The sequence below is a fragment of the Danio rerio genome, chromosome 12 (assembly GCF_052040795.2).
Source record: "Danio rerio strain M-AB ecotype USA chromosome 12, GRCz13ab, whole genome shotgun sequence".
NCBI classification, from domain to species: Eukaryota; Metazoa; Chordata; class Actinopteri; order Cypriniformes; family Danionidae; genus Danio; species Danio rerio.
Genome location: NC_141032.1, coordinates 761,128 through 775,000, shown reverse-complemented (window position 1 = coordinate 775,000; position 13,873 = coordinate 761,128). Strand labels below are relative to the sequence as shown.

Sequence of the window (13,873 nt, the reverse complement as noted above, 5' to 3'; positions counted from 1 at the left end):
TTATTTAACACAAACTAACAATGAACATAATATTTATATAGACAAATCTTAAAGGTCCCCTTTTGTGTTTTGTTTGTGCAGTGTTTTGTTTTTGTATACTATAAATGCCTTCCAATATATGGACATGTACAGTAATCAAGTATATTAACTATTAATTATACTCAAATTTAGAAAAACATGAGAGAAAAATGATAGGGAAAAGATATAGAAATAAACACTGAAATATTTTAGTTTAGGTCACAATTCACTGTATTAACAAATTAACTAACACTACTAGCTTAATAAACTACTAATTAGCTGCTTATTAATTATTAGGTATTAGTGATGGAGAATAAGATCATAGTTTATAACTACTAATAAATAATAAAATAATCTTAATAATAGGCAGAGTAAGCCAGTAGTTAATAGTAGGGCTGAACAATATATCGTATGTGCATCGATATCGCAATGCGTGTATTCACAATAGTCACATCGCAGGATTTGATTATTTATTTGACAGCCACCGTGTCGCCTATAAAGTTATTCATAAAATGATAACCATGTTATTTTATCTTTGATTGTTCAATTTATATATTTAAATTCTGTTAGACTGCCAAGAAAGCTATGAAGCACTGTTTATTAATTAAACTTTTGTTTTTGCTCTATTGCTTGTAATTTATTGTATTTTATGCAGATGCACCACATAGAAAAAGACTTGATCATTCCAGTCCAAATAGAGCTATTCAAGTCATTTGGTGAAATTATGTTCATATCACAATATATATCGCAGCAAAACAAAATATTGCAATGTCCCATTTTTCTAATAATGTCCAGCCTTAGTTAAAGCATGAATCATGGCCTAAACTAAAGTGTTATGTAGAATAAAATATGAGAGTTTGTGATCTGCACCATAATCTATGTGAATGCTTTTGCTTTTGTTTAGTCTCATAGTGATGTATTATCTGTCTGCTATGTGTTTCAGCACCTCTGCACATTGATGGTGTTTTTAAAGATGTCATTGAGCTGGTTGAAGATCATCCAGAAGGCGTTCCTATTAGGAAACTGTCTAATTTCTTTAGTCAGAGGTATCGGAGGAACCTCACAGTGTCAGACGTTGGGTTCGAGTCAGTCGCAGACTTCATTGATTTTCTAAGTGACGAACTATTGGTGGAGAAGGAGAAAATCTTTCATAAGAAGCACAGAAATGCATCTGCAAACCCAACAACACATGCAAGCCCTGCTCCAGTTCCCAAAAAGTGCCCTGTGGTTTTGTTTGGCGCTGATTCTGCTGGAGATGTTGAAATAAAGCAGGAGGATCTGATGGATAAAGTTAAAGAGGTTATTAAAAAGTGTCCTGCTGCGAGCCGCTCCATTGCTGAGCTGCAGAAGGGATACCGGCTCTTATTTGGATCAGAGCTGCCTTTAAAACAATACATGGTGCTGTATGACAACCATACCGCAAAACAAGCCTCTTCCACTCGACTAGATAGTCGACATGTTGGAGCAAAGTGCACTGAAAGTAAGAGTTCATACTTTGTTTTAATGTGGATTATCAAGCAAACATCTGATTTAGTGTTTGTGCAAAAAATGCTTCACTTATTTAAAGATTTTGCCTTGATTTTAGTCCAGATATCCAAACAATATTAAACCAAACTAAAATAAACACTATATAATAATAAACAATAATCAGAGCATAAATAAGCACGAACACATTGACAACACAAAGTGCAACAGTCTAAATACAAGATACTTTTTAAATAGTCATTTATTCATTTGTTTAATTTAATATTAACCTCAACGAATGAGACGGGTGGGCACAATGTTTACCGCAAAAGTCTCCTGGTTTAATTTTGGAGACCGCCACTTTGAGATTATATGGAGAGTAATCTTCCTCTTAACTGAAGAGTTATTACATGAAAGAATTTTCTTTTTTGAGCAAACTATGGGTTTGAGGCTTAAAAGCACATTGACTTTATTCTTACAGAACCTCCAGAGACAATGAGCAAAGATGAGAAGAAACCGTTGTCCGTTGTGGTGAATGAACAAGTGGTACGGTCCAAGGCGGGATCCCCTTTGCTTCAGTTTTCCGGTGGAACTGCGCCTGTAATGGCAACCCCTGGAAATCTGTCAGCAAGTGACTTCCCGGTTTTTGGATCTAAACCTTCCAAAGCTGATAAATTGAGGCTAAAGGAGGGCAGAGGGCCTGTGTTCAGCGAGACCTACTACAGTCAGGTGAGGGAGGTGCACGGTGCCAACGTGAGGGCAATGGAAGCTCTGCTGGACAATGAAGAGAATGCCGGAAAACGCAGAAAAAACATGAGCGCTAATGAAGTGAACTGTTTGATTGAAGACGTCTTGAGAGCTCTTGCAACTGAAGGAGAGCACGTCACCATCGAGAGGGTTTGTCGTTTTTTTTGATTGATTGATTTATTTTATTTTTATTTATTTTTATTTTTCAAACAAATCAAAACAAAAACACTTTCAGATGACAACATGAATAGAGAAGGACAAACAATATAAATACTAAAGTCCTCAGATACATCTTATTTACATTCATAAGTATTTATACATGACAATGTTTTCAGCTCAAAACAGGAAACCTTTATGCTTGGCTTAATTTGTATTTTCTTTGTGTTGTAGGTGATCGGTAGAGTTTGTTCACTTCTGCAAGTGTGCAGCTTGAGGGATATGAACATCGACCCTCGCCGGCATCTTCCAGCACTGCAGGATCTTCAGCGCACGCTCAAGGAGATCAATTTGTATATCGAGGTACGCAGTTTTACACTCAACTCCTTGTTTCCCACATATCCCTGCTGAAAAACAAAACGCAATAGGAATATCACAGAAACTCCACGGCAAATACTAATAAATCAATGCAAGCTATCAAATTCTAGCCATCACAACTTGCACATTTCAATGTTTTAGCACATATTGCTCTAATATTTGTTGGTTTTAACGTGCCGCGAATATGAGACAAAAAATACCAGTAAAGACCAATATTGAGTAATTAAACTCAAAAAAGTGACTGATCAATTACATCGTTTAAGTTGCATCTAAATTACTTTTCTATTTACTATGTTTGAGGATAAGATCTTCAATATAATAAATAGTACTTAAAATCCTTCTAAATATCAGTGCATAGACAATATAGTTATAATAATAATATATATAATATAATATAATATATAGTTATAATTTTAATTTGAGGCCTATTTATATTTATAAACTCATAGATCAGGGTTTATGTGGGTGCTGGGAATGCTTAAAATGCTTTAATTCATTCATCTAGTTTTTGCATGGTGCTTTAATTTTTTATAAAGTGCTTGTAACTGCTTTAAAATGTTATTGTGTTGTTTTCATAAAAAAATCGTCCTACTAAATGGTCATAATAAATAACTATAAAACAATTAAATTTTAGTAAAGCATTTTTATTTGTTTTGCTTGTGCATAAAATGAAAGCTTTAGAGTCTGCATTTGTCTATTTATTTATTAATTTATTTACTTATTTATTTATGTGCTAAATATTTAATATCATACTATACTATACCACACTATAATATACTGTACCATTCCATACCACACTATACCATACTATACTATATACTACACCATACTATACAACACTATACTATACCAAACTATACCATACTATAATATACTATACCATACCACACTATACTATACCACACTATACCAAACTATACCATACTATAATATACTATACCATACCACACTATACTATACTATACCACACTATACCATACTATACCAAACTATACCATACTATAATATACTATACCATACCACACTATACTATACTATACCACACTATACCATACTATACCAAACTATACCATACTATAATATACTATACCATACCACACTATTGACCTTATTCTAAAATGCGGAAGTGCGCCTGTTTTCGCGATTGTCTTAGAACTTCCGATTCAGTCGCCTATGGGAGAAAAGACTAGGAATAATAAACGGCAGAAAATGGCCAAACTACTTGCTTTACAAACAAATGTTTGCATGACTACACAGACCAAGTAGCATAATATAATAAGAAAATATTCAATTGCAACATCAAGCAGCGTAACGAGCAGTTGTTAACGTCAAACAATTAATGGAAGTGAATGTGACCGGAAGTCGCGAGACAAAAAGATTCAAATGGCAGCGCCCACTCGCCAGCTGAGAATAAGGTGAATACTATACTGTACAATACCACACTATACCATACTATACTATATACTACACCATACTATACAACACTATACTATACCATACTATAATATACTATACCATACCACACTATACTATACAATGTTATACTATACCACACTATACCATACTATACTATATACTACACCATACTATACAACACTATACTATACCAAACTATACCATACTATAATATACTATACCATACCACACTATACTATACTATACCACACTATACCATACTATATCAAACTATACCATAATATAATATATTATACCATACCACACTATACTATACTATACCACACTATACCATACTATACCAAACTATACCATACTATAATATATTATACCATACCACACTATACTATACTGTACAATACCACACTATACCATACTATACTATATACTACACCATACTATACAACACTATACTATACCAAACTATACCATACTATAATATACTATACCATACCATACTATACTATACCACACTATACCATACTATATCAAACTATACCATAATATAATATATTATACCATACCACACTATACTATACTGTACAATACCACACTATACCATACTATACTATATACTACACCATACTATACAACACTATACTATACCAAACTATACCATACTATAATATACTATACCATACCATACTATACTATACCACACTATACCATACTATATCAAACTATACCATAATATAATATATTATACCATACCACACTATACTATACTGTACAATACCACACTATACCATACTATACTATATACTACACCATACTATACAACACTATACTATACCAAACTATACCATACTATAATATACTATACCATACCACACTATACTATACAATATTATACTATACCATACTATATACTACACCATACTATACAACACTATACTATAGCAAACTATACCATACTATAATATATTATACCATACCACACTATACTATACAATGTTATACTATACCATACTATACTATATACTACACCATACCATACCACACTATACTATACTATATACTATACAATATTATACTTTACCACACTGTACTGCACTATTCAATGTTGTATTATACCACACTATACTGTACCATACCACACTATACTATTTCATACCACACTATACTATACCATACCAGACTATACTATACTATATACTATACTATACCACACTATACTATACCATACTATACTATAACACACTATACTATACTGTACTATACCATACTATACCATGCAATGCAATTCTATACTATAGCATACTATACTTCACTATACCATACCATATCATACTATAAAATACCGTGCAATGCTAAATGCTACTTAAAATCCCTATAAATGTCAGTGTATAGACAAGAATGTTGTTAAAATCATTTAAATTTGAGGCTTTTTAGCTTTATATTTTAAAAAAACATCATGCTTTACTATTTTAATAACAAACATGCTGTAATATTCTTTAGTTAACAAACATAACATAACTCATTCTGATTTAACCAACATATGAAAAGTGTATTTGCAGCATTTCAAAACCACTTTCAGAAAATTTCAGTCAAAATTAGCTGGAGTTTTTCCTAAAAGAAGCAAAATAATCTGCCAGTGGGCTGAGCTGAATGATCAAGTTTTCCTCATTCTGCTTACCTCACTGGCAGATCATTTAGCTTGTTTTAAGAAAAGAAAAACACTTAATTTTAACATTTTATTTCTAAAAACCCAACATTTATTTGCTTGTCTAAAAAAGGCTTCATGATTTATGAGTTTTTATATATTTGAACTAGAATCAAGACAAAATAAAAGCATTTTCGCAGTTTATAGTGTATGTTTATTCTCTTGTATCAGTCAGTGGAGGCCGTGTCTTCAGTCTGCACACTTTACGAACTCGGACAAGCTCTGGCCAACCTGAAGAACAAGAAGCGCTTCGAGGAGCTGCACCTCGGCCCACTCTGCAAGCTTCCTCTCATCCACCGCATGTTCAGGATCGATGCAAACACTAAAGACGACGACGTGCATCAGATCTCAACCGTCGACATTCTGAGGGTGAGTCCGATTTACACTGCAGTGATGGATGAAAAATAAGCTCTGGTTGCTTTGAATGGTCAAGGACCGCCCACTGTGTTATTTGACTGACAGGTTAACCAGCCAATCATGTTTCATTTTGTGCTGCGTCATGTTAAGAGGTGTTGAAGTGTCCAGAATAACAGCCCTTGGTTATTGTTAGAAGGGATACAGCTGTGGATGGGAATTAATGAGAATTATTTACATTATTTTTTGATTTACCCAGTAGTTGTTGTTTATTAGTGTCTATCCCTACCCCGACTCTCACAGTAATGTAAAACAGCAATTATAATGACTATTATTCCTATTATTTATTAAATTACCCATTAAATTGCATTTTATTAACGTCTTCCCCCACTACAACCCTCAAAGTAATGTAAAAACAGCAATTATACTCAGTGTTATTCATATTAATTATTAAATTACATATTAAATTGTATTTTATTAACGTCTACCCCATCTCTAACCCTCACAGTAATGTAAAAACAGTCTATGTGTATAATCATAATCATTGTATTGGGGAATCTCTGGCAAGTTGGAGGTTAAACCTGCAGGATCAGGTTTGGAATTCATTTTATACAGCGACACGACTCTATCTAACTTTGGTTTTCTGCTTGTTTTAGAGTCTTCGAATGTACAGGAGAGTAAACAAGGTGCCTAGAGTTGACCTTGCGGAGTTCCTGAAACATCTCGCAGATCAGTACAGCTGCGAGTCTCCTTATGAACTCGGTATCAGGATCCAGAGTCTCGGTCTGCCCATTTCGGTAAGATTATCCATTGTTTGGACTAGTGGGCTTTTGCTGTAGAGTTTATTTTGTTACCGATATTGGTGGAACGTTTTATCAACATTTGACAGAAAATCAAAGCTTAATATCTGAATTAATTAAATTCCAAATTTGAAGTTGATATCTCCAAAAATGAACTTTCAGTAATATTTTTTGCCTGTGCAATACCTAACATGACCACTAGACCACTAGAGTCATCCAGTTTCCATTAACGACCATATAAGGGCGCTCCTTATGTTTTGAGTAATATAAGCCATACATTTTCATAATTCTAGTAGTTATGAGAAGTAGTATGGGAAGTTTGGTAATATTTGATTTGATTTAATCATCTAAAAACAATAACAAGATGTACATGTGGATTACTGTAGCGAAGTAATGCTTTACTCTGAGTATTCTTGTTGCAAATTAATAAATAAATGTTGCTCAGTAATATCTATCAAATCGAAATCACCAGATATGGAAACTAGACAAGTTAAGCATTCACATGATATATCATTTGTTATGAGTGCATTATGTTTATATTACTGTATCATCATGCATAAATGTAACCGTAAATGCTCCCACAGGTTGTACGATGAGAGTAAATGTGTTTTTAATCGGTTACTTTTTCTACGTAACTTAAGCAATTATAAAATATGCATTCAGAACTCTTAGACCATTCCAACGATATATCATTTGTCATGATCGTATAAGGGTTAATATGCAAAGAAGGGATGTAAACGTAAGCAGTAAGCATCCCAGTAGTGAAATGATAACCATTTAGATTATTATTATTTATTCAATTCTGCATTATTTCTTGTGTTTTTAGACGCTGAATAAGGCTTCGGCTTCTGACTACTTGCTCATGGAGAAAGCCAAAGAAACCATTCAGAAGGAGATCCAGGAGGAGGTGGAAGCCAAAATGTATAAGATCAAGAAGAGCCTGCTGGATCCAGCGCAGGGACCCATGATCTTCTCCCACATCGGGAACGCAGAGCTGAGAAAGAAATACGCAAGTATGACGGCCACTGATGCAGTGCTGGAAGTCTTCATCAATTCTGAAGGCGTCTTCAGTAAAAGCATGACAAAGGTAAGAGACTTGTAGATCAGGGTTTATATTGGTACTGGGAATGCTTAAAAATACTATACTGTACTATACTATACTATAAAATACTATGCCATACTATAATATACCATGCATTGCTATCCCATACTATATATCATACTATAGTATACTATACCACACTATTCTATACTTAACTATAATAACTGTACTATACTATAATATACTATACCATACCATAATATATTATACTGCACTATACTATCCTATAGCGTTCCATACTATACCACACTATACTATACACACTATACTATACTAATTTCATGCTATACTATCCTATTTTATATCATACTATACTGTTATGCATATGCTATGCGGTTATGGTATGCTATGTTATACTATAATATGTTATGCTATACTATACAATTCTATACCATGCTATGTATGCTATACTATTCTATGCTACACTATACTGTCATGCTAAACATTACTGTACTATACCATGTTATGTTATGCTATACTTTGCTGTTATGCTGTACTATTCTATATTATACCATACTATACTGTTATGCTATACTAAACAATACTATACTATGTTATGCTACACAATACTATATTATACTATATCAGGTTATGTCATACTATACTCTATTACACTATACTACACTATACTATACTGCACTATACTACACTGCACTATACTATACTGCACTATACTACACTATACTATACTATAAAGTACTATAACAAGTAGTATCTGCTATGCTGTGATGAAGTATGTATATGTGTCTAAGTTTGTCATTTGACACAGTTGTTAAGTGCTGGAAAAGTGTGAAAATGCAGCTGGAAAGTGCTTAACGTGTTTATATTTGACTCTGGAAAAGGTGTGAGAGTAATCTCGCTCATCACACTGGTTTTTCCTGTGGTTTTAATTTCGGCATGTTTGTTTCATTGTTCATTATTCCTATAGGCAGTGTTCTGACCGCAGTGGACCCGCCTGTGTTTGCTTTGCATACTTAGTGCATTATTAATCAATAGCTGTGTTTCAATCCACCCTTTTTTATGTTCAAATTATATTAAATATTGTAAAGAAATGCCAAGATGTGCATACATATTGAACATGTATGCATCAAATGCATCAATAAAGTGATGTGATGTGAGTTGGACAGGTGATGTGATGATAAAATATGTGCGGTGGGATGCATTAATGGACAAACCAGCAGAGCGTATTAATCAATTCATAATTTTGCCCTCACCTGTATAGAAATATTAATACCCCTACTTTGGTGAAGTTCGGCTCTTCTGTAGCCAGTTTATTCATGAAAATTTACATTTGTTTGGTATTATTATTATTATTATTATTATTATTATTATTATTATTAATATTACTAGTATTTTTTAAAATGCATAATTAGATTTGTTTGTAGCCTTATGAATATTCATATTGTTGTATTAGCTATTTTGCATTTCAGTGTTTGACATGGCTCTAAAAGCTTAAAGCCTAAAAATAAGTTTGAAGCAGCGCTTGTGTTTTTCTGTGTGTTTCCTCAGACTATTCAGACGTTCCTCTCCTGTATAAACCGTGACCGATTAGCCAGAGCTTTATTCCAGCTAGCGATATGCTGTGGCTCTCTGGATGCGCCTCAGGATCTGGTGGCAAAAGAAAAACCCCAGAAAAAAGCAGAGAAAAAGACAGAAGAGACGCCGGCGGAGATGCTCCCCACTGAAGGTGCTCACTAGTTTCTGATTTTCTCTCTAAGTGAAGGAGAAGGAGTGCTGAAAAAATTTAATATACAGTCAGAATTATTCGCCCCCTTTCAATTTTTTTTTCTTTTTTAAATATTTCCTAAATGATGTTGAACAGATTCAGGAAATGTTCACAGTATGTCTGATAATATTTGTTCTCCTGGAGAAAGTCTTATTTGTTTTATTTCGGCTAGAATAAAAGCAGTTTTTAATATTTTAAACACCATTTTAAGGTCAATATTATTAGCCCCTTCAAGCTATATTTTCTGATAGTCTACAGAACAAACCATCATTATACAATAACTTGCCTAATTACCCTAACCTGCTTAGTTACCCTGATTACCCTAGTGAAGCCTTTAAATGTGACTTTAAGCTGTATAGAAGTGTCTTGAAGAATATCTAGTCTAATATTATTTACTGTCATCATGACAAAGAGAAAATAAATCAGTTATTAGAGATGAGTTATTAAAACTATTATGATTAGAAATGTGCTGAAGAAATCTGCTCTCCGCTTATCAGAAATTGGGGGAAAAAAAAAAACTAGCAGTCTGATAATTCAGGGGGGCTTATAATTCTGACTTCAACTGTATGTGTGTTTATGTATATGTGATGCACACGCATACATAGAAACAATACATATGCATTAATAATTGAATTTATATGTCATTTGATTTGTATCATGTACATATATATTTAATAGCTAAATATAAATAAACATTCTTCTCAAATATATGCATGCATGAGTGTATTTACAGTGCTCAGCATATATGAGTACACCCCTTACAAATCTCTCGTTTAGGGATGTTTTTTAAACAAATTTTGGGAGGAGCATACGCAGAAGTTGCAGTATCGAATATGACATTGACAAATATTCTATTATCAAATAAGTTCTTGACCAAACCCCTATATATAACAAAGCTGTCTTACCTGCAGCGTCTCACGACTTTAGCATCCCTCCACCACCCTGACAACTCACCTCTTAAGCATTGCATTTCCGGGGGAAGCGTTTTGGGGCCAGGCTAGATACTTTGCTCGAATCCCAACTCCTCTTTGTTTCCTAATGAGGGGAACAACTCGAGTTGGGATGTCTGCCCGAGCTCAGAGCCCTCTCCCCAGACAGCATGCCAAATACGCCTTATACTTAAACGACTGCAAGTGTGAACTCATGAAAATGCATATTTTAATATTAAGTGTGTGCGAATAGATTAGTCAGTACTGAAGCCAAATCTAACAAATTAACTTACAATAATGGTTCAAAAATTAGCAGCCCAAAGTTATGTCATAGAAAAATATTAAATAAAATTAAGCAAAAATCAAGAGAAACAAAATAAGATTACAGTTTAGTTGAAATGTTGTAGTTTGTAATTTTATTTTTGCATGATTTTAAACGCATTATCTTTCCATTTTGTAAAGATGTTCTGTGACTAAAATATTATTTTAATAAATATTCCTGTTAAATCAATCTGTTTTGCACCAATGCACCAATATATATTACCCATGTTCACTGAGAAATGGACAAAAATATTCGTTTTAAAATGGGGGTGTACTCATATATGCTGAGCACTGTATATATGCATGATAAAAATACACCGTACACTCACATATGTCAAAACAAACTTTTATTTTGGATGTGAAAATAAAGTTTATTGCTGAGCGCTGTATGTAAATAAATAGACTTAAGCTTTAACTTAAGCTTAAACTGGTATTTATATCTTCAGCTTTAGTTATCTGTACTAACTCCAGTCTGTGTTTTGCGTAGATGATGTGAAGAGGTTTTTCCAGGAGTCTGTGTGTAACTCCAAGAGCACGCTGACTCTGGTGCATCTCCGCACGCTGGAAAAGAGGATCGCTGAGCACTTCCGCTTCAGAGACTTCAGTCAGCTGCAGCAGGGGACTTTCCTGGACTTCATCATCAAGAACAAAAAGGTGTGTGTTCATGCTTGAGCTCATTTAGCTTGGGTTTTTCTTTTATTACATCTGTTTTCAGAGCTGTTTACACTTGGGCTGTGTCTGAAATTGCATACTTTCCTACTATGTAGTGCTTTAAATACAGTATGCGAGTAGATGTGCATCTGTTATGATGCCTATGGTTGTAACCCACATTGCATGCTTACTGTGATGATTGTAGTAGGTGTAGGCGTTTATAACACACACTGTTATGCGTCATGTAATAGATATTTCTGGCGACAACCGCTCGTGCACGCATTCATTCACGAAATCAGAACACTACAAGACAGTCACGCATGCGTGCTAACACATACATGACGTCAGCATGCATGACGTTGAGGTATAGGCAAGCTGCTGTCTTAAAATGAGCCGTAGTGTGTGTGTTGTTGTTTGTGCAGGTCCTGCAGGAGGCAGCAGGGGGCGCCGTCTGCATCGACAACCAGGATCCGGGATTGAGCGGCTTCAGGCCATGCAGACAGGATGTTTTTGAGTTCATTAAGCAGTGTGGAGACGGAGACGACAGCAGGGTGTGTAACGTTCGCTCATCACACTACACGCTACCTGTCAAACAATCTTAGCATGCTGAAAATCACAGATTAATCCCATTCATCTTTCATATTAGCATCATCTCACACAGATGAACAAACCACACTGTCACGTTTGCTTCATTGCTTCAAGGGGCAGTTCACACACACAGCAAAATGTGCTTGTTTTGTCTTGTTTCTAGTACAAATATCTAAATATTCTTAATTCAAGCAGCATTTTTCCTGTCAAGCAAAACATTGATTTCAGAATAAAGAGTTAAAATTAAGTGAGTTTGTCATTGAAACAAGCTAAATAATGTGCCAACGGGGGTAAGCAAAACATTCTGAATTAAAAACGAAAACAAGTTTATTTAATTCCCCCATCGTCAGATCATTTTGCTTGTTTTAAGGATAAACTCACTTCATTTTGACTTATTATTTCTGAAAACAGGACTATATTTTTTGCTTTCCAGGAAAATACATCATTAAATTAAGAACTTTTAGATATTTAGACTAAAAACAAGACAAAAACAAGCATTTTTGCATGTACACCATGAGTAAATAGAAACAAATAATTAATTTCAATGGAAGTACATATTAAGGCCGCCTAATATAAAGTGAGGGCAAGTTTTTAGTTGCTATAGTCCAGAAAACATTCTGCATAGACAAATCCATTGATTTGTACAAAGATTCTGCAGAGAAACGGCAAAACCTGTCTGCAGATTCTGTCTGCCTGTTTGTTACTGAAATGCTCAATATGAAACATGTGCAAGCTGTCGGGGTCTTATATTTCAAAAGCTAAATTTAAGCCTTAAAAAGTATTAAATTAACTGATGTATATTTATTTATGGGGTGCCACGGTGGTGCAGTGTGTCCCCGTGTTGGTGTGGGTTTCCTCCGGGTGCTCCGGTTTCCCCCACAGTCCAAACACATGCACTATAGGGGAACTGATCTACTACATTGGTCTGTAGTGTATGTGTGTAAATGCAAGAGTGTATGGGTGTTTCCCAGTGTTGAGTTGCGGCTGGAAGGGCATCTGCTGTGTAAAATATGCTGGATAAGTTGGCGGTTCATTCCGCTGTGGCGACCCCTGATTATTAAAGGAACTAAGCCGAAGTAAAATGAGTGAATGATCATGAGATGTGACTGCAATGTCACAGTGGGATATCGATGCTGGAACCCTGTATTGTGGAGGGCAAGTAGTGAACGAAGTATGTTCTGTGTGTTTTGTCAGCTGGCGTTCATCGAGGCAGCTCTGAGGAATCATTACCGGATACGGGACAGTCGTGAGCTTGGTCACGGGCCGCTGAGTTTTCTGCTGAACCTCACCCAGAGGCAGAAAGAGCTTAGCGGACACGTCCTTGCTAGTGCTGTTCGCTACGAGTGTCCACTGCTGCCCATCAATACAGGGTATTAATAGACAAAACAACACTGACTTACACTGCAAATAATGCTATACCATACCATAGTATGTTATACTACACTATACCATACAGTAGCATGCCATACTATACTGTACAGTGCTATACTATACTATCAGTATGTTAGGCCATGCTATACT

The 13,873-nt window shown here is 34.8% G+C and overlaps 1 protein-coding gene across 3 annotated transcripts in view; it reads left to right on the top strand.

Annotated features, from left to right (window-relative positions):
- Positions 1 to 13,873, top strand: part of wu:fj29h11 — a 71,301-nt gene that overhangs the window by 7,424 nt on the left and 50,004 nt on the right. For all 3 annotated transcript variants that reach the window (XM_087275499.1, XM_087275500.1, XM_087275501.1), the window contains 10 exons: positions 962 to 1,498; positions 1,964 to 2,379; positions 2,620 to 2,748; positions 6,053 to 6,250; positions 6,892 to 7,032; positions 7,862 to 8,122; positions 9,647 to 9,824; positions 11,601 to 11,767; positions 12,187 to 12,315; positions 13,547 to 13,722. In XM_087275499.1, coding sequence (XP_087131625.1) covers positions 962 to 1,498; positions 1,964 to 2,379; positions 2,620 to 2,748; positions 6,053 to 6,250; positions 6,892 to 7,032; positions 7,862 to 8,122; positions 9,647 to 9,824; positions 11,601 to 11,767; positions 12,187 to 12,315; positions 13,547 to 13,722 — 2,332 coding nt within the window. The remainder of the gene's footprint in view (positions 1 to 961; positions 1,499 to 1,963; positions 2,380 to 2,619; positions 2,749 to 6,052; positions 6,251 to 6,891; positions 7,033 to 7,861; positions 8,123 to 9,646; positions 9,825 to 11,600; positions 11,768 to 12,186; positions 12,316 to 13,546; positions 13,723 to 13,873) is intronic.